Source organism: Lissotriton vulgaris, chromosome 10 (genome assembly GCF_964263255.1).
Source record: "Lissotriton vulgaris chromosome 10, aLisVul1.2, whole genome shotgun sequence".
Taxonomy (NCBI): Eukaryota; Metazoa; Chordata; class Amphibia; order Caudata; family Salamandridae; genus Lissotriton; species Lissotriton vulgaris.
Genome location: NC_141698.1, coordinates 979,123,258 through 979,149,898, shown reverse-complemented (window position 1 = coordinate 979,149,898; position 26,641 = coordinate 979,123,258). Strand labels below are relative to the sequence as shown.

General features: G+C 41.6%; 1 protein-coding gene across 1 annotated transcript in view; it reads right to left on the bottom strand.

Annotated features, from left to right (window-relative positions):
- The window catches only part of VWDE (von Willebrand factor D and EGF domains), a 395,553-nt gene that overhangs the window by 68,093 nt on the left and 300,819 nt on the right, over nucleotides 1-26,641 (bottom strand). The window contains exon 19 of the mRNA XM_086941980.1: nucleotides 20,525-20,662. Within this exon, the coding sequence (XP_086798106.1) occupies nucleotides 20,525-20,662 (138 nt within the window). The remainder of the gene's footprint in view (nucleotides 1-20,524; nucleotides 20,663-26,641) is intronic.

The following is a 26,641-nucleotide window of genomic DNA, read 5'->3' as shown; positions in this document are numbered from 1 at the left end:
CCCACTTTGTAATTTGTTTTTTAATAGTGCATTACATTGTTGTGGGTGTAGTTACTGAGATAGGAATACCCTGGACTTCAATACCCTTTTAGCAATTTCATAACCTCAGGAAAGTGTCCTTCTGGAAATGTTGTCTATAATATACTGAGCCTTTAAACAAATCAATGTGAGTAACATGGACATTTCTTTACAGGGTGGAAAGATTTTCAAAGTTGTAATTGAACAAACCAGTGTTTCAAAGAAAAAAACAATATAATACATTGGATTTTCTTTATTAAAATGCATGAGCTATCAAGGTAATGGGAAATCAAATCACACCAACAAAATGCCTTCCTTACGGTTCCCATCAAGGGTCCAAATATGCTAAATGGAATTCAGGAATACGCAAGCTGATAAAAGAAGATGATATGTTAAACAGTCCCTGTTAACAAGTTTAAATCTGTTGGATACCTTCAATAGTACTATAAAGATGCTCATTGTTGTTACATTTTTAAAGCAACTGCATATTTTGGTTATGATTCAGAAAAAAGGGTAACAGAATATTAGGAGACCTACAGCTCTGCCTTAAAGTGATATAACAATTTTTTCAAATGTACAAACCTTTCCAGGTGCCTACCTAGTAAGATGCACCAAACTCAGGTTGCCTGGCTTGCTTCTGGAAAAGTAATCTGACATTTTTAAGTGATTTGCACTTTCCCATTATGAAATTGGAAGCATAGTATAATATCACTCAGGGAAATGTAAGTAGCAATGAGCAATTGCATAATTTACCTTTTGTTTTTTCTCGATGGGAACACATTACTCGCATTAAGAACACCATCAAGTTCTTGGGTGTTAGGGCCTCCTTTTATTTCAGCCTTCTACAGGAGAAAATCTCTGACCATTTCCAGAGTGATAGTATTTGGGTGTACTGCATAATACAGTTGTGGTGTACAATTACACAAATGTTAAAGGCAGCCGTGGCCGATGCAGGTATTAGCGGTGGGTTGGGGGGATAGGGTGGGATGAGGAGGTAGTCGACAGACAACGACAAAGGAAATACAATTTTTGAAAAAAGACAACCAATTACCATGCACTCACAGTACCGCTGACTCGGCGATGCTGCGAGCGCAAGGTAAGTGGTTTTATTTTTTCCCATTTTAATTTCTTCATGGTCGCTTGTGGACTAGTACCACCACTCCACCTCACTGGTCTTACCTGCACTGGCCATTGCTTTTTGAAGGATTTACACCTAGCTATGTTTTCATATAAAATGACTTTTGTAAATCAGGGTCTTTGTTTTTCATGCTTTTAAATCTCATGTATAATTAAAAGATTACAGAATGAAATGTGTTATTGTTTGTTTATTTCATTTTCACTTTATCATGGAAGTCAATTCTAGAGCATGGGCTTCGGTGAAAATTTTAGGTCTCAACTACAGGCTTTAGCGGTCCCTTGTTGAAGACACGTTGTATACAATATACATAGGGTGGGCTAGATTTAGACTCAAACTGATGTTTTGGTACTTGGTTCAGCACGTGTTATTTCATGGTTTTGCCAAAAGCATCAAGTGTGGTCCACCCAGAAGATGCATCATTTCTACTAATTTTCCTTGGTGTGAATGAGTATTATTCAGTGTTTGACATCAAAGACTTTTGTATCTTCATTTTTCTGTGCTCATTTGTTTTTAGAGGCTTGATGTGGGTAGACCCATGATAACAGCACTCTGCCATTAACAACACTCCTTTGTCAACTCATACTGTGCTTTACTTCCTCTACCTGTCCGCTCTCTCTTGCCCACTTAATATGTGTCTCATATGCTTGTCCAGTGCTCTACCTTTCAGCAACAGAATTTACAACTGCTATTTATCTGGAAATGGTAAAATAATACTAATAAATAAGGGAATAGACAAACAAAAATACTTAAAACAATATCGCAAATGGCAATGAGTAAAAGAAGTAAGCAAGCCCTAAAGATGTTCCAGGGACACCTACTCCTGAAAAAATTCTGAAATGTTCTTTTTGCCCTTCACCCTCCTTTGAGTCTTTTTCCTTCTCTTTATCCTTATTTTTTTAAGATGGCCAAGAGTGCATACTTACACCTGTAGATGCATGGGTGGTCAGGTAGAATTGGTTTGTTATACTTAATGACTTGAAACATTTCAAAGTAGCAACCATTGTGTGTGCATGCAAAGATGGCCTTCTTGAAATGGTTTTAGCTTTACACTATGCCAAAGCAAACAAGCATTGGCAAAACCCATAGATGTGTGTCAGCATATTAATAGGGAGACCTATTTGCCTTGCCAATGCTTGTTAAAAAGTAATTTGTACATTGAGAGCTAGCTCAACTATGTAAAGTCTGAAAATATAATGTATGTCTACCCAGAGACAAGCCTGTTCCACCTAAAGCAAACACCTCCATGATCAGGTCCTCAGAGAGCCTTGTAAAATAGTTGTAGAGTTCGTGTTAATGTGTGGCTTGTGTGTTTTTGTCCCAAAATAGTGTCGATGCAGATGCAATACACCTGCACTCCCCTTATGTTGGCATTGCATCACTACGTTTGCCTCATCCACCTTGTGTAGTTTGGTTGCCTAATGACTCTAAAACCTTTTTCTGCTGTCAGCCTGGGTCTGCAAAAAGCAGCATAATTCTGATATGGTGTATAAGAGATTCCAAGGCAAAAGTGTGGCACAATGAAAACACTACTTTGTTCACGTTACAATGACAAACTGGTAACCATGTTGTCTGTCTGGTATCCCGTTACGGGTTGTCCATTTCTCTCCCCAAGCCATCTTAATTGCTATAATTAGTATAGACCTTTTGCAGCAACCATTATAGAGGCCAGTGGGGGCTCCTCTCCTAATGTGGTTGAACATTGCTCCTCTGCTTTTCAGCAGTGTATGGAAATGTGAAATGATAAAAACTAAATGTTATTATCATATTTGTGTTCCTGTTGTGGGTGCGGCAGCTTGGCGAGGCACGGTGGGGCTGCTCTGCTGACAGAGCAGGGGAGGGGAGGAATGTTCATGAATGTTTGACCGGCAGTCTCACGCCGGCCAAACTTTTTATGCGCACTTACCATGTTCTCCACCCAGGCTGCATTGCATCCCGGGTGTAGATCATGCCCAGGTTCCCATTCCCCATCTGAGCACCGAACCACGGCACTCAACAAATCACAATGCTGTATTGCAGTGTTGAGATTGGCTCCGGGGAGCCCGGGTGCTTCCTGTTCAGTGTTCAAGCCAAAGGGATGAGTAGGAGAGACGCGATGAGGAGTTTTTTTAAAAACAAAGATTTGGATTTTATTTTGATTTCAAATAGTGCAGACTCCTGGCAGAGAAATTAACAGGCAGTAATATTGCCAACTGACTGGCACTCACTTATTCAATATCAGGAGGAATGAATAATGCATTAGGTTAAAATGTGAGACTTGCCAGTACACATCTCAAACTTAGGAGTATTAACCCAGTAGGATCACTATTCTGAGACCTGCGCAAGTGCATGGCCTTAAACAAGCTTATGTTGCAACATTCTGATGAGCGGATGGAAAACTGAAAACGTTTCTTTAGTCAACAGTGTGGCAGCAGCATCTTTCCAAAGGTGAAATTACAAATATTTTATGAGCTCATTATCATTCCACAGAACAAATATTTGGAGAATTGGCAAAAATGGTCCTCGTCTGGAAACAGCTTTGCGAAAAAGTATTCCAAAGTACTTTGCGTTGAAATATGCAGAAGCTGTTTGTCAGCTATAAAATCACTAAGTTCCCTTCTTAAAATCTGTCCGTTTCAAATCTACCAATACAGGTTTATTGTAATTGTATAGATTTCGACCAATGTTTAAAATGCACAGTTTATCACTCTATTTTCTTGTCTAGTCTCTAAGGATAGACCCACCCCATTGTCTGACTTGTTAGCCCCTGCAGAAGTTCAGGTATAGTTGTGCCCCTGCCTGTAGGGGACTGTAAAAATAAGTAATTTGTAAAATCTGCACAATGATGGATATCATACTTATGTGATTTCTAAGGTAGCCCCACTGATTTTTGTTTTTAATTTGAAGTATTCCTGACGTACCTTTACCTCACAGAGGCCATTAGGTCTAAGGCAGTGAAATTAAAATGTGAAGCAAACATAATGCAGCTTCCATCCTTTGACGCTGCTGAATTAAGTATTGATGAATAATGTAATATCAAAATGTATATGGAATTCTACAATTTAATGAGGCTGGTATGGCATTTAGCCAAAAAGGAGGTCATTATGCCAACTGCTGAGGCATTGATTAAGGAATGTGATCAAGGTGTTCAGGGTGACACAAATCTGATTAATAAATGGAAGAATTTTATTACAAAGTCCATTGTGGGGAAATTTTCAACTGGAAAGACTAGAAAAAGTAATACCAATCTGAATATACAAAAAATATGGTTTTCTCTAAACTATTCAAGTTAAAGAAAGTACTTAATAGAGCTGTCCGTAAGCATACGCCCGTAGATTTTGTCAGACCTATTTAGTGTATATAGAAAATCTAAAGGAACTTAAGAAGACCTACAAACAAGAAATATGGAAAGCCAAATTTAGATATCAAACTGGGCAATGGAACAGTTTATTATCCGCCTCTAAGCTAAATAATGCAAATAAAATTTGGGCGGTTATTAATAATCTCAAAAGGGGCAGCTGTAGGGCTTTTTCTGTAAATATACCAGAACTCCGTTTGGGTAACATTTATAGCCAATTTTTATGGTTTATCGGTTCAGATGGAAAATCACCCCGACAGATTGGCTTTATGTGAGGTAAATAATAAATCAATAACCAATGTGGGGAATGGAGAGTGTCTCGATTTGAACTCCATTGATCACGTTATTGATTCTAGCCTAGATCCTAATCATGACTGACATTCCAAGTTGTAATCAAGTATTGACCCTGCTACATGGGCTTCAAGCAAATGGAGCCCCTGGACCTAATGGGCTACTTAATACCCTGCTTTGTGCTAATAATGACCTGTGGGCCGGCATTTTGCATAATTTAATTAGGGAAGTTTTTATACTGGGGGTTGTCCCAGAATCAAGGCAAGGTAGCATAGTGCAACCTATTTATAAAAGCGGCCCAGTGTCAAACCGTGCGAATTATTGAATAATCTCATTGACTGATGTTGATGCAAAGGTGTTTGCTTCTTCTCTCCTGATAGAATTGGAAGATTGGACTATGCAGGGGAGTATTATTCCATTTAATCAGACTGGTTTCCATAAAGGACAATCCACTACTACAAATTTGTTGGATCTAACCTTGCTTGCGGAGAGGACAGTCTTAAATAAACAAAATGCATACATTTCTTTTATTGATCTTAAGGGAGCCTTCGACTCTGTGCCACAAACTTTGTAATGGAAAAAATTGTCATATCGGGGAATATCAAAGAAATAGTGGAAAGCTATTTTACTTCTGTATCCCAACACTTGGGTTCGAGTAAAGCTTGGGGAGGGCAATTCAAGGAAGATTAGAACATATAATGGCCTAAAGCAGGGTTGTATCCTTGCCCCCTGCTTATTTAATTTATATTTATCAGATCTTTCTCAGCATTTGGATGTTGTTAATGGCCATGTTCCTAGGATGGGGGGAAGGGGGGGATGCAAATTAGTTACCTCCAGTATGCCGATGATACGATTCTTGTGAGAAGTTGAATTCCTGGAAGGCCAACAATTGATATTGTTAAGACGTATAGATACTTAGAGGCGATATTTGACGATCACATGTCTTTTAAATTTCATCTTAACCCCTTCGCTGCTCATGACGAGCTCAGCTCGTCATGAGGGACGGTTGAGCTGTGCTTATGACGAGCTGAGCTCGTCATGTATAATGGTATTCAAAGAATGTTAGCACAGGAGGGGAAAACCATTAGCAGCCAAGGTCTTAAAGATCTGAGGGCCAAGGCTGTGACATTGATCCATGCTTTTAGATGTTTAAGAAAAACCACAGAAGTGTCAATCATATGAGTCTATTCTTAAAGTAATCAAAGCCAAGTTACAACCTACCCTCATTTATGATTCTCCGATTGCTAGAATAAAAGATGTGAAGGTGCTTGACGTACTGATTGCTAAGGTTTTTAAAGCAACCTTTGGAATTGACAGGTCAGGTCAGTGTGTCAAGCAGCAATTAGATTGGAATTGGGTCTCCAAAGACAGTGCCTGGTATCAAAAGGATCTTTCATAAAATGTATGGTTGCCTTGTCAACATCAGCCCCTGCATCTTTAGGGAATATTTGTTGGCAAGAAATTGATAAATCTGCTTACCAGGCGAAATGGAGAGCTTATATTTTAACTTCCCTACGAGATATCGGCCTGCAAAGTAAACAGTCAGATCTGAAAATGCCCAACTATAATTTCATTTTAAAAAAGCATATTAAAGCCGAATTGTTTAAATTGGATAAAAATGCATTAGCTGAGAAAAATTATGCATGGTATGTGATCAATTCATACCAATCCCCGCGTGTTTAGTCGTATCTGAATTTTTTCTTTTCTGCAAAGTTTTTAAAAAATGTTTTTAATGTTGCGTATGGGTTAAACCCAATAAAGCAGGGCACTCGATCTTGGATCAAAAAGTGGCCGGATTATAACTGTAGATTTTGTGGATGCCCACAGGAACCTCTTGTACATATAGTATGTGTATGCCCCAAGCTGATTAATCTTAGACAGTTAGTTTTGAGACCTTACTTTTTGATGAGTGGCGTGAGATTTGCACGACAGGCATTAATCATGTAATTGTCTGGTGAATCGACTCCATTACTATGTGAACTGGTAAAAATGTAATGGCGGTTGAAAAATGCCTAATATAATAGGGCAGATCCCCTCTATTTTTATGGCCTTTGTACTAATAGTTTTAACAGCTCATAAATTCTATCACCCAATAATTTTTGTTGCGAGGGTATTAATATGAAATGTAACAATAGCTGGGTTATCATTGCAGCAAACTGATGCTCTTTTTTTGTCTTGATAGGATGGTCATCATTGCAATTATTGCACATTAGCACTTTGAAAGGTAAGGGGGTCAAGAAATGTATAAAAGAAATGTCTTCGCATTAGTCATTTCTGCACCTTACCATTAGCACTTTGAAACATAACATGTGTAGTGTTTCATAGTGGAAATGAATGGTTGTCAGAATATTTTTCCGTTCTATATATGGAAATATTATGTAATGCACACCGTCACTTTAAAATGTATAATGTGCAATAACATTCTGTAAATAATTATGTAAGGTGGCTAGATATAGGTTTATCGATACGTTTTTAAACTGTATATATGGGACAGTTTTTCATTATTATGTGATGAGAAGATGCTTTCAGCCTAATTCATGAAGCTGAATTCGGCTCGCAAAGGGCCAGATTCTGAGAATCTGGCCCTTTGCGAGTGAGATTTTTGCATTTGGGATTCATCATCCCAAATGCAAAAATCGGTAATTGCGTTTTCGCAAATTTGCGATGGATTACATTTAAGGAATCTCTATTTGAGATTCCTTAAATGCAATTCATCATCCATTTAAATATTGCGAAATCGCAATTTCGGGCCGCTATTTACCGCGAGGTCAAACCTCGTGGTAAATAGCGATAACTCAGAAAATGCTTTTAAAAGCATTTTTCTGAGTTGCATGTTGCACACACACACATGTCCTTTGGACGTGTGTGTGCGCAACCCCTGTTCATATTAGCATTTAAGGGGTGCTACAGGGTGTCCTTTGGACACCCCTGGCACCCTTTCTATCGCTATCTTATTTGCGATTAGCTAATTGCTAATCGCAAATAAGGAATACTCCCCATTCATTCCTATGGGCCTTTTGGCCCATAGGAATGAATGGGGAGTTATTCCTTATTTGCGATTAGCAATTTGCTAATCGCAAATGAGGAATTAGTAGGAATCGCATTTTTTTTGCATATTCCTACATGAATCCCGTTTTGCGAGTCCTTAATAGCGATTCGCTATAAATCGCTATTAGGGGCTCGCAAAACGGGAGTATGATGAATCAGGCTGTTTGTTTGTAATGCAAATGTGTTTTTCTTGGAGTTGTAAGATGTTGTGATTGCAATGATTTTAATTAATCAAGCAATAAAGATTATTTATACTACAATTTAATCATCAATACAATGGTAATTAACTGGTCTTTCAGTTGACGAGTGTTCAGTCTGCAAATTATAGAGCAGGATTACAAGGTATGAGGACAACAGCGCTCATATAATGGTCCAGGATATGTTCCTAAAGCATTTGCTGCAAGTAATCATGCCACCTATAATGAAACGGCTTGCAACGGATTTGAAATGCCTTGTCCTGGTGGGATGAGGCATCAATTCCAATTTAATCATTTCTAATGCCGGAGAATTACAATATGCCAATAGCAAATAGGTTTACAGAAAAAGAGTGGTCACTATAGTCCTGTGATCTTTGCTCCATCTGTTTCTAGCACAATTGATCAATTATGTTCTCTCAAATGGATGCTAATGAAGCTTAGTATCCATCGTAGGAAAACCTGGAATAAAGAAATCACTAGAACTTTCCCTCTTTATTCATGCTTCTACCTATTTGGGAACTGACACTTGCACTGTAGTGACAGAGGGAACAAAAGCAGAGGCTGAAGCACTGGATAGCTTCACAACAGCACTACTCAACCAAATGGTTAATAATTTCATGAACAGTGCACTACAAATGCCAGACTAGAAAATAAGCAACACACTTCTAGTTCACTACACTGATACCATAACTTCGGATTGGACTTGGAATAAGGGAGTTGTGAAAAAGTGGATTATTAACTGGGGTGAATGCAAGACCTCAACAAGTAATAATGTCCCTATTTTCCACAGGTACTGCAGTAGTCTAAAGAAGGTATCTGAAATGACTTGAGGTACAGTGGTTTAAAGTAAAAAGGTCATTTATTAAATACTACAACCCCAGAGGCAAACAAGCAGCATCTTCTTCAGCAACAGTGTATCTCTGCTCTGCCCCCTGGATTCCACATTCTGGAATCCAGTGAACATGACATGGCAACATAGAACATTAAGCAAGCTACCAGAATATACTAAGATACAACAGTATCCAGGAGTTCAACCTTTATGCCTGACATTTGCTTGTGGGTGGGGATAACCAATAAGAAAACCATGGGCCGTCCTACCTTCTCTTACATCACTTCCTGGAGGATTGGCATTAGTCAATCTCACAGTACATCTCTTTGTCCAAATCCATGATGTTGGAATCTTTCTTCCTTTCGTCAGAGCTCTGGGAGCACCAATAGGTGTGTTTAGAGAAATTAGAAATTCCCCTTTGAAAACAGTTCTGGGACAGGGTCCCAGCCCCCTGACCCCCTCCCCATTGACGCCACTTTGGCTACTTAAACCATTGGTGGGTGCGCCTAGGTGTGATTTAGATCTGCCTGTGACAGGGGTTGTTCTTTTTGTACTAGTCTAGTTGGTGGTCATGTGCCCTCAAGCCATCCTGCTTAGAGGAGGTCACAAGTCCTCTGGACATTGGCCCTTTATTTTCCTTTGCCTGAGAGCAATTCACACCTCATAGTTGTCTTCGAGGTGACTGGTAGGGGTATTTGCAAGGGTTACTCGAGGCTTCCCTACAGCAGGCAGCTGCAGCAAGAGGGTGCAAGAGCGTGCACAAGGACCATGAGGTCTGGGAAGGTGAGGCCGTCAGTAACAAACGTTAATAATAGGAAAAAGAAAAAAAATTACTACAGGAAATACACGAATCAACTGATAGTCTATCTTCCACAGTAACAACTCCGCTGGCTACAGCAGCGGCAAACACAGATATATCTGCTCAAATGGTCTCCAGATCCTTAGCGAAAATGCTGGTGGTTATAGTATTTTCAACCTAAAATATATTCCAAATTTTGATTTGGGAAAGACGCTGGTGCAGTGCTAAACCTTAGCATCAACAAACAACTGGACCTCCCATCCCCCCTCCATCCACTACTTCCGGATGGATCAACAGGCCACGGCTTGACAGCGACACTGGTCAAATCAGGAGTACGCGGCACGGCTCAACCCTGCTGGTCAATTGATAGTGTGGTTAAAGAGGTAGCAGACTCACAGGCAGCACACAAAGCCCAGCAATACACAAAATGCACCAACACAGACACAAACACTGGGAAAAAGAATGAAGAAAGAGCACAATGCACAGGAAAGCTACCTTTGCCTATCACTAGGGAGGCTTCAAGATTACCATTGGAGTCAGAAATTAAAATACGGGCGTGCCAGAACACAGCGATGCAATGAGTAACAGCACTTCCAGGACTCTCAGATTCAGAAATGATTATAACTGGGGGGACCACAGCCTCCTCTATTTCAGATGAACGACTATCTAAATCAGCGGGGGAAAACCACCCACAACTGAGTCCAGTTGCCACCGACCTCGACCTTGAAAACCCCGAATATATTAATGACACAACTAGGAAAACCAAAGTGATGATCACAGCAGAAGCAGTAAAGCCACAGTTCAGCGAGACAGCAAATAATACCAACACTGGCTTCAGAAGCCAAAGCATGAAACCGACCTCTTCTTGGACCACATACAGAACCTGCCCCCACAATATCAGGGGATAGATTAGTATTGACAGGGAGCAAACAAGAAGATCTCCAGAACCACCATGACCCCAAGAACTGTGTGGTCAGTAAACGTCTTTCCTTAGGACAGAAGAATGGGGAAACTTGGTAACTACATACTATACCGAGGGCGAAGGAGACACAACCCCTCAAGGCTCAGGAATGGCTACAAAGGGGAGCCAGGAAGACACACCAACAGGATAAAGCAAAATATGGGCCTCCCTCTTAAACACCATGCGGCTCTCGACCAAGGTGCTAGAATACCATTCGGATAAGATGGACATTCAACTTACCCTCCTCAACTATCTAGCCCTGCACGTCACAAGCATTGACAGCAAGTTGTCGGAAAAGAACAACTTTATAAAAAGAGTTCAATCTCAAACAGCAATAATCCCCCTCAAGTTGCAGCTGCCATTTAATTGCTGAAAAACTAGCATCCTTGCCTACTGTGATGAGTGATCTTCTTACCGACCTAAAAAGTACATACTGGCAAGTTCAACTACAGTAAAATTAAACAAGAAAAAGATCTCCACAGGGAAATATCACCGTCCAGGAGCAAAAAGAGCGGTCTGAGCCTTGCAAGTGGAGAAGCACTCTGGTTCCGCCTTCACGCAGGCCAGGAATTACATGGGGCCAGTAGCAGGTGTATCCTCGGAGTCAAAACAAAACAATATGAGCCATGATCCTTTAGAACCTTCAGTCTCCTCTAAACGCCAATCACTGGTGCAGTCCATTAGCAGTGTCGACAAGCAGATAGGTCACCCAGAAAAGGAGGACATCCAGTCCAACAACTGGCAAACATCCAAACAGCGATGGATAGCAAGGAGGAAAGGAAGGAACAAGAATCCATCAATAAAACACTTTTTTCAAGTTGCACCGAAACCCCTGAGCGAGAAGCAGCAAGTATAAAGAACAAGCGGCGCATCACCAAACGCGCTGCTGGAGCCAAACGGTATCGACACTGGGAAGGAACAAACAGGAGAGGCGAATATAAGCAAGCACAACTGTCTCAGTCTCACTAACTCCAGTGAGCAGGCAGCAACTCAGCTGATATCCACAGCGGCTAGGGTAGCTACACCAGCATTAACAGTAGCAGCAAAGGCTGACACGAAACAGCAAAAAGAATAAGGTGAGTGGAACAGAAAAGCGTCAGTGGACGGCACAAGGGAAAAGAGCAAACCCCGGACTCCGCAGAAAGGGCTAAACAACAAAACATGACACCCTCAGCAGCATATACTGAACAAAGGGATGCCAAGCTAGAAGCGAAAACAGCAAACAGAATGAGGCTAGAGAAACAGAAAAGCATCAGCAAGGCACTAGAGCGAAGCCCGGACACCATAGAAAGGGCAGAACAACAAAATGCAACAGCCAACAGTGCAAAGGAGAACGAGAAAACAATATGCCGAGAGTCATTCCCAAACAAGCTTCAAAGGTAGACGCCCAAAGCTGTCCTGTTTATCCCGTGGTATTATTCCAAAAGATGAGGAGACACCCTAAGTTGAGGCAACATACTCAGAATTCTATCCCGTATTAGAAGTCTGGCAGGGATTGCCTCACAAGACCTGGAATTAGTAGAATTTGAAAGTTTTAAACATCTTCTGGAGCAAGAAGCAACCAAGACAGTCTGGGCAACTTGAGAAATAGTGGAGAAAATTCTCAAGGAAGAGCGCCAACTAGAAACCTGGGGGATCCAATTGCACCTCCATCAAGCAGTCGGGTATCCAGATCCACTGCTCGAACCCCATCATGAGCCAGATAACAGAGGAGCTCTGGGCCTATTATCTCCACGCTCAAAGGGGCACGCAGTCCCTCAGCAGAGATCTAATAGAGAAATAGCTCCATCAAACGGGATGTCCAGGATGAAAGAGAACCCAACAGACTACAGAATTGGTCCTGGATAGCGAAAACCATAAACACAAATGGTAGCCCCTCTGACAGGGACTAGAACAGGAAACAAATATTCCTAATCTAAAATGTTGCTCCTGGAACATTAAGGGCCTTGGAACTAAAACCATGGACAGTACTTTCAACAATTTGACTTAATTCTGCTTCAAGAAAAGTGGCTGGCAAATCCACTTCACCTGCTAGGTTTTAAAATCATATCACCTCCCAGCAACTAGAAACTCAAACTTCGGCCACTTTAAGGGAGGTCTAACAACCTACGCCTCGATTAAAACCATAATGACCGTGAAGGAACTAACAAGTACAAGTATTCCACCAAATGAGATAAAAACAATTCTGCTGGACATAGCCGGTCCTAAAAATAAGCAGCAGTAAATACTTGTTAACACCTATCTACACCCCCGGATCAAAAGAAATGGTGCAAAACATCTGATAACAGAACTAACTAAACTAATTACTGAGAAGGCAACTTCGAACTTTATTGTCGCCGGTGACTTTACCATGTTCCTTACAGTGAGTGGCGACTTGGACAGGCCCGCAGAAGACCCTCAAATAGCATGGGGATCCCCCTTCAGGATAAGTGTAAGTGGGGTAAGCCAACAAAAATCTCCAGAGAACTGTTGAAGGATCTAGAAATCTTGTCCCTGGTAGCACTAAATGGTTGACTCACGGGGGATCGTCCCCAAGCTAAAACTTTCCACAATGCGCTTGCTGACACCACAATAGACTATACTTTCTCGTCCTTACCACTTTACCGTCTGTTAAAAGACTTTAGAATTGGAATACAAGACCTCAGTGTTCATCAACCCCAAGAGTTCACACTCGCCATGCAAGGAACAGTGCTCAGCTACCCAATTGTTGATTAATGTACAAACGCCACATTCAGCCACAGGAGAATAAAATGTAACAGACGTGATCCAGTAAAACTCTTGGCACATTCAAAAAAATGGTAGGAGGATAACAAACTACTACATAACAACATCTTAACTGCCTGGGAAAGCTTTAGCCCAACTAACCGTAAAGAGAATCTGACCAAAACTGAGCACAAAATCAAACAGGAACTGCTGAGCAGGCCAGCAAATAAGCAAATAATTCATTTATTGGGAACAAACCATCCCGAGCGAAGGCAAATAAGGAGCGAAATAAACAGAGCAATGCGTAACCTCTGTCAAATTTGCTTTGTCGAAAAAACAGCTGGAATTAAGGATGCTCAAGCCTGAAAAAACAAAATCATCTGGCTAGCGAAAAAATAAACCACTGAAACAACATGGGCAAAACTGCTACACAATGCAAAATTAAGGAAGAGCTCTAGGTTTTGGCAGACAGTCAAGAGCATAGAGAATCCAATGGCACCAGGAATTAACTCGCACATCACGAAGGATGCCTGGGTAAAATACCTACAGAGTCATTTTAACACGGAAGCTTGTGAAAACACACAAAACCAAGAGGCATGCCAGAGCAAGTTGCAATTCCTAAAGCATTACGGTCCAGAGTCTACACCCTTCTTTTTACTTAAAAAGATTGTGGATAGAATGTCAAAAAGCTGAAACGCAGGAGCGCCTGGTCCTAACGGGCCCCCCCCCTATAGTATACAAGCAGGACTAAACCTATTGGGCCGGAGCATTACTGCCAGTCTAACAAAATTCTGGAAGCCGGAACAATCCCAGATTCTTGGAAAGGATCGATCATCTCACCCATCCACAAGAAAGGAAGCAAGAACGAACCAAAGAACTATAGACTAATAGAGCTAATTGACATTGAGGCCAAATATTATGCCGGCCTCCTATTCGCTGAAGTGGGCAGGGGAAACAATCTAATTCCAATAAACCAAATAGATTTTCAGAAAAATCTGGGAATAACTACAACCATTCTCTCACTTTTAATTGACCAGACAAACGCAATTAACAAACCACTATTTGTTTGTTTTATCGACTACAAAGCTGCTTTTGGCAGCGTTAACAGAGGGAAATGGTGGGCTAACCTAGCCGGGTGGAAAATAGCTCCAACCCTTCTGAACCAGCTAATCATGCTTCACTCTGAGACATGAATCCAAATTAAGCTGAGGACCGGTGACAGTATGTCGAGGAGGATTCTGACCACCAAGAGGCTAAACCAGGGTTGTGTTCTTACTCCAACCTTGTTTTACCTTTTCGTGCCAGACATCGCAAGGGAACTGGATAATTGTCATCACCACGCCCCGAATTTAGGTGGCCGGCCACTTTCAAACTTACTATATGCCGACAACCTGATACTGATCAGCCGAACCCCAGTTGGCCTGCAGCGTTTGATAAATGTCATGAGCTACTTTGCAATAAAGAATGGATTAAGCATAAACCATGAGAAGTCCAAAGTAATGGTCCTTAATCAACGAAGCACCAAGAGTCAATTCAGATGGCGGCTGGGGGGCAGACAGCTAGAGTTGGTTAAAAGTTACAAATATTTGGGAATCATATTTGACAGCATGGGAACGTACCACAAACAAAAAGTGTCTATTCAAGGAAGAGGAACCATTCTGATTGGTACGCTAAAAACACATCAAACACAAAATAACTGGCTCCACCTTATTCCTTTACTGTAAGTACTCTGGGCAAAGCTTCTACACACAATCATGTATGGCAGCGAATCAATGAGAGGGTAAGACGAAACAACTCTGGATAAGGTGGTCTCCAAAGCTGCTAGAATAATATTCAATCTCCCACAATACACCTCTCCAGCACAAATCAAGCTGGAGCATGGCCTACAAAAGCAGCAAATAGCATGGAAGGGCATTTACCCCAAATGTTGGTACAAAATTAAGAGTGCTAAGCCTGGTTCTTTAAACTCATACTTGTGAAAAGAGATGACGAGGAAAAATGACTGCCCTGCCATGGTTTATCTTCAGTCAGGAGTAAAGCTGCTCACTTTACAGGATTTGTAGGAATCCTGTCTTCCTTATAACAGATTTAAAGCCGTGGTGAACAAATCGGTGAAGATTATCTCCCTAGAAAAAGACAAAACAGACACAAAGAAGAGTGCACACAGATGGTTCGTGATTCAGAGGTACTCAAGATGCGCTACTCAGCCATATTCAGGTACAAACTTTTTGAGAAGTATGAAGGGAAGCCTTCTGGCAATGAGACTGGGGATTTTACCGGCTAAACCACACTTACCGCCGTGGAAACGCACACATACAACCTCCAATTGTAGACTATGCGACAACCCAGGAGAGGACGTCTTACATCTATTGTGCGTCTGTAAGAGTTTAGATCTTGAACGAAGACAGCCGTGTCTGAACGAAAATTGAATACGTCATGCTGACAGGCGGTGAAGGCCTGTTTCGAGGGGGGCGACCTTCGGTTAGTCTGTAGCTTTGTACGTTTTATTAAAACTGTAAAAACAAAATTAAACTTGGCAACCTCCATACGATCTGACTAGCACCTTAGGTTGCCGCTAACTCAACTGGTAGCCGCTCACTCTGAAGGTCCAATTTTAGACTTACTTTTAACCTGGCAAAGATTTTACACTTAATTACACAGATACTTGAACTGAGGTGAACCTCAAGGAGGACAGTTCCCCAGCAGTTATTGTGTGCCTAAACACGATATACACATTAATATTATATCTTCCGTACTATATTCAAGTTTTATATTTCTTCATTTTATCAAACAATTGCGATTTTATTGGATCAAGTGCTGTTTTATGTTATATGTGTTTGAATATGTAGCTGTTTTTCTAAGATTTTTATTAATCAAGCAATAAAGATTACTTAGAGGCTTTAGAAAGGAAAATGGCAACTTTCTAAAATTGTAGTTTCATATCCGACTTTACAATCAGTTTGGATTTTAAATTATGATTTACAGGGGTCCTTGAATTAAGGTTTTAGCTATTCCCAAACTGAAGATATACATTATAAAATGTTATTATGTAATCCACAGTTTTTCTATTGGAAATACAGCCTTGCCACAGTGAAAAATTATTTTAGAGGTTTTTCGCTGTCAGGGCATGCGCAACTTAAATACACATGTCCTACTTTTTAAATACCAGGCACACTACCCTATGAGCTTGTAGAGTCTACCTAAGGGGTGACATATAAGTATTAAAAAGGAAGGTATAAGTCTAGCAAAAGGTTCATTTTTCCAGGTCAAGTTTTCAGTTGTAGAACTGCAGACTCAGGCTGCAGGGGTGGCACAATGTGAGCTGCAGTAAACAAATGACATTTACCATACAGGCCCCAGGTGCAATCAGTACTGTATACTAGGGACCTATAGGTCAGTTAAATATGCCAGTCAGGAATTAGATAATTACACATATACTTTAGGTGCCAGAAAACATACACTAAGTGCTGGATGTCAGTGCTCCAGTGTTCAGAGTCAGGAAACCAGCACTAAATCTTGCAGAATGCGATCTTGCAAAAAGGGTCTTTCCTCACAAAAGTGTTCTATTTCACCCAAATAGACAGATTCCAAACACAAATGAATGAGCACAGTACACAGATTTTACAAACTGACCATCTATGTTTGAAATCTCAGTTCGTCTAAGGGGTGATGTGACATAACAACCTCAAATTAAGTATATTTGAGCGTATAGTGCAGGAAAAAACAGGTTTTCAAATGCATGAGTGAATACAGGAAAAAAAGCTAGTGGAAGCTTATCTCACTCAGCAAAAAAGTCTAGGAAATAAGTACTAATAAGATTCTGGGGAAAACGTGAACACATTTGCAGCCCTTAAATGCTAGCATGGAATGCACCAAAAGAACTACTTCGGATTTGTGCTGGACTGCCTTTGGTAAAAACATTCAGCTGTTCAAAATACCACTCAGAGCTCTCTTAATGTCTTCCCAGTATGTGAACTTTTTTTTTTCTTTTTTTTAAAGCAGAGCCTGATTTTTAAGGGACATTGGCTGCTTTCATGAAAAGTGTTCAAATGCTTTAAATGCAAATGTAGTCCATCCTAGAAAGGCATCCATTAAAGAGATCACAGCCATTCATAGAGGATCACAAGATGCACCCGGTCTTATTAATATTTATGAAGTAGAAGATTTTGCAGCCCTCTCTAGACACACATGTTATGAGGCGACTGGTCTGTACACCAGTCATGGTGCCAAATACTGGGCAGGTCATAAAGCTAGTGCCCATTTTGCACCCACTATTTTTGACCTGCCCAATGAAACATCAAGCCCTTGTTATTCTGGCTCACCAAAGCACTATTTTGAATCTTACAGCATGAACCTATAGTGACCAGAAGAATAATGCATCTACAGGGTGCTGAAAAAACATTCTGGATTAGTTTTCAAGAAAGATCTCCAACATCTGTGAGTCTTTTCATTGAAGAAACTGTTTAATTTCCCAAGTAACTTCAAACAGTTGCTGTACAACCTTAAATGGTTAAAGGGGACTTTTTAGCTGTCAATAATGAGGTCATGAAAATGGTACACAACATTAGCCCAGTGATATGTCCTGGGTATCAATAACCATCTAAAATGGTGAGAGAATTCAGAAATATCCTTGCCTGACATTAACTTCTCTATTTAAACAGATAACATCTGTCAGGGGAGATCCACAAGAAATTAAAAGAGAGCTGGGTTTCAACTCCTGATTATGAAATACTCTGAATTGTAATGTTCTTCAATAACTGCAAGACAGTCGGTAGTACCTCTTGTCTCTTGATGAATATCAAGAAAATGGCCCCTAATTTAAAAGAGTACATTGAAGCATGTAAACGTATTATGACCTGGTAGTCCGAGTTAAGACAAAGTAGAGGCACATAGATCAACTTGACTAATGAGCAAACAGAGATACTCTATATCTTGTACAATGGAAAAACTGCCCTTCATGCTACTATCCTGCTGCATTCAACAGCCCGAACTTCAACACTTAGATCTAAAGACTGATGGTGATAGTGGAGGTGATGTAGATGACTGAGAATTGGCATTGCTTCTTTCCTAGAGACAGGAAAGGCTGCATAGGCTAAAGAAAGCCAATGTCTGCACCAGAATATTACATTGTATGCAGTCCAGTAGAGGTCTAGTTGGCCGCCACACTTTTGAACATATATGATAAATCATTTCATGACTGCTTACTGATTTTTTTATTCCTTTCAGAACTATGTGAATTACACCTAGGTCTGAATAAAGAGAAACTATGGCCCGACCACATCAGGAAGCTAAATCAGCAAACCATTAATAGATTGAAAATAGGGCAATTTATATTTTGACTGAAGAACAAAGTCAAAAGTCTTGCATATGGTCTGACAATAGGATGGCCCTGAGCAGTTTTAGTAGTTCAGTTTTCTACTGACTACATGCCATCTTAACGTAATGAGAAATAATAACCTTTGCTACTTGATTATCATAGAGTTACCGCTGCCAGAGGTTTCAATGGAGTCAAACTTGCCTACTATAATGCCCCTTAGGCAGGGACCTCTAAATTTCATATTAAAACACAGCAGGTCCTGCATAACTCTGCCAGCAAGACAAATAGATGCATTTCACCTGGAGATCAGGTCCACTCTCTCTGGTGAGAGCTCAATTGGATTCCAGTGCAAGATAGAACCCGGTTTAAGTTATTCACCATAGTTGACAAAGTGGGCATGGCAGAAGCTACAAACTAGCTGTAGGGGGTTACAAACTAGCTGAAAGACTCATTTCAAATATATCACATCACAACAGACCTACTAACTTGTGGAACAATTCTCCTTTGCAAACCCAGAAAACAATTCAGTTAAGCAGGGAACTAGATTTTCTCGCACACAGCTAATTCTACCTTGAATGAACTCAAGGCTGAATTTTGCCTATGGTCGTGCAAGTTCTTGTTTAGAAAAATGATTGAAAGCTTGAAGGGGACGATAGCCTATTAGTCCTTGGATACCCATGGGCAGCAAGGTTCTCTATAAATTAATTTGATGCACACAAAACATTTACATATGTTATATCACTGGCACTTCATGATTTTGTCAGGACCCCAAGGACTGGACAAACCTGCATTATAAGATCTTGTTAGCTGTAATGAATCTGTGTGATTCAATTTTAATTGAAGTATAAGTCAATCTTTAGTTATATAACAGTTAAAAAATACACCGCATTAGCTCACTTGACCATATAAATTAATTTGATGGATTTGGCCCTAAAGTTCAATGCGAACAAATAATGGTGGACCAGTACTTTTGTAAATCATATTGTGCAGGGATAGAGACAGAAAGATAGTAACATGCAATCACGCAGACTTTATAACATTCAGGTCAATACATATTATTGGGGTTGTGGAAGGCCTTCAACTGTGAAAGTCAGCCATGTAATTTATTCAGCTAGTCCTGACTTTTAGGTATAAGATCACTCTAAAAGTGTAACTAAAGGTCCCCCCATTAAGGTGCTCTTGGGTAAAAATCAAAGACTGTAAAAAGGTGTAATACATGACATTGGGCAAGTATGGAAAGGCCAGTACTTGCAGATTTCTGCTAGAAATGCTTCATCGGAAGGATCCAATTTTACGAATTAGGAAGAAAAGTTTAACAATCTTTCTAGGACAGACTGCAAGAGCAGCTAGCCCCAACAATAACCATGTTTACTGTAATAGCTGAAGTCAGTGATATTATATTTACCCAACATTACCACAACGGATCACAATAGCAAATGATCTGCACTGAACTGACAAACAGGAATGGACTTATTTTGATGTATTGGCAGTTAACATTCCGATTGTCCATACTGAAATTCTCATTGGCCATGCTTTCTTAATACTTTGTTGTTGGTGGTTGGTGGTGAATAAACATCATTTTTAATTATGGTATATTGCATTTATTTGTATGCTTCCAATCTAGTCAGCTGCATGACATCACTGGACAGGGTTCGGCCTTATTACTGCATCTAGGCTTATGATTGTTTCTGTGTGTCTTCTCCTTCTACAGGAGATTAGAGTAATTATTTCTTTCATTAGTGCCATTCAGGAAGGACTCGGTGTCATTCATGTAAGAGTGTCCAAAACCTACTGCAATATGTGTACATACATTTTGGCATTATAAAAGGCATTCAAACTGAAGAAATTCAAAATAAGATCTAGGACAATCAAAACATTATTATAGTTACCATAGCAAGTCACACCATTCCCTTCAAGTCCTTGTGGGCATGACCCACACTGGTAAGAACCAAATGTGTTTGAGCAAACAACTCCAGGGAAACAAGGACTGGTTAAGCACTCATCAACATCTTCTTGGCAATTTCTACCTAAATGAAATAAGCATATAATATGTAATAGATGCATGATAGTAATTAAAGAATTATTTCTTGTTTGAGTGAATTTGGCTCTAGTTTATTTTCATAAATCATTACATTTTGATGGAAAACACAAATTTCTATTTCAGAATTTCCACTTAAAATACCTCTAACAACACTTCACTGTAATATTAAAAAGTGGTATACCTTTGGCACCATTATTCAACTAGATCAAGCTTTTAAAAGATTGCTGCCGAGTAACATTCAAGCTACCCAATTCACTTACCATGCCTGCCACTAAAAGAAGTTCCCACCAACTATATCTTCTGCAGGATCCTCTAAAGGATAATGATAATGATAATTACGCACTTATATAGCGCACGACTACCCGGAGGCATCTCTGCACTTGTACGAATACCGCCGAGGAACCCTTCCTGGCCTTTCCCTGTGAAGAGCCCACTCCTGGGCACCCCCAAGGTGAAGTCAGGCATCCTCAGCGTTGTTGGGGCCATTGTAGAGATTAAGCAAGCTATTGCCCAGAGGTGCAGAGTGGGGCTCATGATCAGAATAGGCACCAAGGCGAGAATTATCAGGTCCGAGGAAATGGAGCTCAAGACCCGCCGAGGCGGGAATTGAACCCTGGTCCCGGCCAGACTACTGCATCAGGGTCTGCCGCTCTAACCATTGAGCCACACTTCTCTTCAACCACAGTTGATATTCACACCTAGAAATATGCAGTTCCACGCCAAAAATGCATACTCTGGTAATTCAACTCTTTGTAAAGAGGGACTAAAATACCTTTAACATGCTGCTGTTCGTAGAACATAAAACACATAGCAAACAAATAGGGCTCTTCTCTGGAGGAAACTTTTCATATAATATAATTAGTACGGATGTCTGTTCATTTAAATAATTATATTGGTTGATTCTTTAAACATTGTGGAAATCTGTCACTGTACTTCCCTAGCTTTTAATAGCTACAAAAACCAGTACTATGAATCCATAATATTGGGATCCTTTGTCTTTGATCCAACAACATCTGAAATACAGGACTGTCCATGCACCCCTATATATGTTTCCATCTTATGTTACCTTAGGAAATGTTTTCAGGTTGACATTACAGTCAAGGGAATGTTTTAATTAAGATATAGGAGTTAGGCATAAAGTTTGATACCTTCACATTATAAACTTCCAATGGATATGTAATTTTAAGTTGCACTTTGCACTTGATGTAAACATTATCTTGGCTTGACATCTCAAAGAACGACCCCACTTTCACTAAGAGCAGACAATTACAGAGTGCATTCTAGTGCACATATATGCCATTTTCTTTACATATTTCAACTGTCAGTGAAAATATTCTGAGCAAGGGTCAGAGTACTGCTTTGTCTAAAGTTTTCATAGTATGGTGAGAAGGAGGAAGAAAACCTCAAACTCTCAAAGAATGATGTTCAGTTATTTATGTTTGAGGCTTTATTAATACAGATCAATGTCTTCACCAGTCACAGGTGCTTTGGTAAACATTGCATCAATTCCACATGGCTTTAAAATATCATATATGAGTGGGAGGAGTTATATGCTCAACTCCCCCACATAGAGATAAGATTCCTCCCAGCTAGCCTTGAGCTCTGTTTGCTTAAACAGAAAGTGGAATCTCTTCCCCTGTGCTCTGAGCAATAGCAGCAAACAGAGGACTATTTTCTCTTTCTCCCAGCCTGCTTAGCAACAAACAAAGGACTACTAGCTTGATCTGAACTATTTGGCGGCCATTTTAGTCTAGTCTCTAGTTTTTATTGGATTATAGTATTTTAGACTAGTAGAACAGAAGGTCGGTCTATGCCTATATTATTATACTCCTACTTATAGTTTTATCATTTGTTTAGGTCAGATTACTACCTCATATATGAAAGAATGCCTACCTATTACTGTATTTTTGCAATATTGCTCTCCTAGCTTTTACTGAATTTTTGTACTACAGAGACTGCTACCTCATATAGGAAAGAGTGTTTGCCATCACTGCATTAGTACACTCTAGCTTTACTTTAAACATTTGTATTGCTCAGATTACTACCTTAAATATGACAGAGTGTTTACATACCATTGTAGTACTATACATATATCGGTAGTTGAAAACCTGTATGCACAGATTATTACCTCGTATACTAGGAGTCCTCACTAGTGCCACTTTTACTTGTATTTTGAACATCTGTAAATGCACAGATTGCTACCTCACACTATTTGGGTGGACAACCAGTGTCACCTTCGATCTTTGAGTTTTGACTCATGTAAATTGTGTATCTGGATCCTTCCTCTATATTCTATCAATATTATCGACTATAGTGCATTAGTGCACTCTCCCATTGTACCCTACCCTTATATATTATCAGTATTATGCCTATTCTTACACCTTGTACCTCACAATTTACCGTATGTATTTGCCCTACTGCTCACTCTCATATCCTGGATAGGCTGGTTGATTACTAGTGCCACTTTGTATTTTATAACTTATTACTGTGTATCCTACTGTATGCACCTGTTTCTCTGCACACATGTCTTTCTGCACATTGGTACCACTATAGTCCACTACTGCATCCTCCCATACCCACCTAATCCTGCAACGCAACATGGACCCCATCGGCAAACACACATACAAAATCAACTACCCACCATCACTCACCAAAAAAGCCGCCAAACGCTTTAAACACAACTTCCTTAGGTCACACTCAGAAACGCCCTTTGCTGACACCTACTTCTCACCGGTTAACGGATCCCTGAACACCGATATCATCTTCCACACCACACGCAGAGCTCAATGGAGAAAAGCGTTCTTCACCCTACTCACCGTCTCCTCCACTAGAAAATCCGCTCACTGCCAAACTCTCTCCATCTCACCATCCCAAGTCTTTCCAGGCAGAGCCACCATCACTATTTATAATAACGGGATTGTCCTATCACAATCCACAGACAGGAACCTAGAACTGCTAGACAACATGTTCCCCACCTTCAAAGAACACCTCTCCAATTCACGGACAAACACGCATATCTCCCCCAATCCCACCAACCATGACCTCTCAGCTACATACCTTTCAATAGGGGACACACCTACCACCCCTGACCTCCCTACCCACAACCCCACTATCCCAATTCAGCACTCCATCACAGACACAGATCGCTCCCCCTCATACACCGCTCTTTCCCCCGCCCCCTCTACCAACTTGCGGACCTCCACACATACCCTCAACACGCCTATCACACCTGCAGAGGGCATTAACACCCCGCTCGTCGCTGACAGCACAGTCCCCACCCATAACACTCCTAACTTAGTCCAGCACCAGAATAACACGCATTCCGACAATTCCCCCCCTTTATCCCCCCCCATTCTCAGTCCTCACTACCCTCTAACCAACTTCGCAGAACGTACTCCCTCTCCTAATTTAACTCCCCCTCCCCTCAACAGGACCATCTCCAATCCCACTTCCCCTCCTACTCTCAGCCCCTACTACCCTCCCTACACCCCCACCACGGCTACCAGTCTCCCAGCCTACACCTTGTCCCCCCGCCTACCGCCAATGCCCCCACACATAACACCAACTTCCTCCCTACCTCATCCACACCCCTCCCGTCCAAAACCTCTCGCCTCCCTAACCCCATCCCGCACACCAACACAACGCAGACCTGCCCGAACACCAGCCCTCCCTCCCACCTGCACACGAATTCCCTGGCCAGCCATTCACCCCTGACTGCCACTCCCACCCCCACCACCTACCCTACGATGGAATACATCACGGCCACCCTCACTCAGATCAAAGAGGACATTCACGTCATCAAAGAACTACTCTCCACACGCCCCATACACCGCCCACCCACCTCCACCCCCCCTCCCAACGTGTCTCCTACTTCGCCGGCAGACCCCCACCCTCATCACGCCCCACACCAGGCGCCAATCCCTACTCATAGCCGCAGCAACTGCCCTCGTCCCCAGCATCGCCCCTGCAACGCTTCACACATTTACACCGCCCCGCCAAACTTGTCCCCCACCCCTCCGACTAACTCTCGCTCTCAGCTACCCCCCAATCTGACATCAATCCCAGCTCTTAATCGCAGCAACCGCATTCGCCGCACCCACAACTCTTCTTCTGACCTCGACACACTCACCCTTCTCCGCTCATATGACCCAGCCCCCCAAACTCACACAAGCACCCCACACCGCAACATTCCCACGATACACCCAAATCCCCTTAGACCACCCACACTAAACAGCAGATCCTCCATCCCCAATAACCTTAGAAAAGTCCCTCTCTCGATAGAACCATCTAACACCCTCTACACACCCTGTCTCAAATGCGCTCTTCTCAACTGCAGATCGGCCACAAAACACTCAGCAGCCATTGCTGAACTCCTCTTATCGCAGGACCTTGACCTAATCATCCTGACTGAAACGTGGCTAACTGAATCCTCGACACCCATAATGGACATTCTGGTTCCTCCCAACTACCACATTATCAGGCTCGACAGAACAGGCCAAATAGGTGGCGGAATCGCATGCATATACAAGAACAACCTCTCTGTTCAGAAAGTCAATTCCACATCCCTACCATCCCCAACATCCTGGGAATACATCTGCCTCGACATTATTAGTGAGGGCAAACCGATATGCTCTCTGCACAGCATTTACCACCCACCCAGGGACAACCTCACCTTTTCCCAACAAATCATGGATATGATCTCAACCAATTCCGGACGCCAGCTCACCCAAATATACCTTGGTGACTTCAACCTCCACTGGAATGACCGCAACGACGCGGTGGTAAATAGTCTTAAAAATTTCCTCGATGCCCTGAACCTCACCCAAATATGCAACAGCCCGACCCACGAGAAAGGCTCTACCATCGACCTGATCATCTCCAAAGAGCACTCTATCCAACTCGAATCCATCCAACCCTGTGACTGGTCAGATCATCATATTATCACATTCTTTATCAACGAAAAAGTCAAAGTCAACCCGGCGCAACTCTCCAAGCCCAAAGTCTGGAAAAGAGACTCGAAAAAGCTCAACCCTGGCTCTCTGCCCCCTAACAGCTGCAATCTCCTACTCCCTCCTGCAGGCGCCTGGGACGTCCAAACTCTGACTGACCACTATCTCAACACTATGACCTCTATAATTAATGAGGCTGCACCTATGCAGCTAAAAAGAGTCTCTACTAAAATCTCCAAACCATGGTACGACAGGAGTCTCAATGAAGATAGAAGAGACATGCGAATGGCAGAACGGACCTGGAGATCAGCCCCCTCCGCAATGCACCTAAAAGATTTGAAGAAGAAGAGAAACGCCTACTTCAGGAAAATAAAACGCTCAAAATCGGACTTCTTCCGCCTCCAACTTAACCAATTAAAGAACCGCCCGAGAAAACTGTTTGAGCTAATCAAATCGCAATCCAAGGAGCAACCACAACCACTCAACACTGGGCGTGAGGCACCCTCATGTGAAGACTTCGCTGCTTTCTTTATCCAAAAAACTGACAAAATAAAAAGCGATCTCCTCATTGACGCAAGCCTCTACTCCAAACCCAAATGCCCAGCACCCGCTGAACCAAAAAACAATGCTACATGGTCAACCTTTGACACATACTCGGAAGAAGAAATTGGCAAATTACTCAGCACCCTGAAACCATCCAATCACCTCACGGACCCCCTCCCTGCCTTCGCAGTAAAAGACTTTACCCCTTTGCTTCTCCCTCTCTGGACTAAAATCATCAACAGCTCTCTCCAACAAGGAAGCATACCTGACTCCCTCAAAGTTGGTCAGGTCACACCTCTACTAAAGAAACCAACAGCCGACCCCTTTGATCTCAACAACTACCGTCCCATCACCAATATCCCCACTCTCGCCAAACTGCTGGAAAAATGCGCACAACTACAATTGACTAAACACATTGAGCAATTCGATCTCCTCAACCCTCACCAGTCAGGCTTCCGAGCAGGACACAGCAC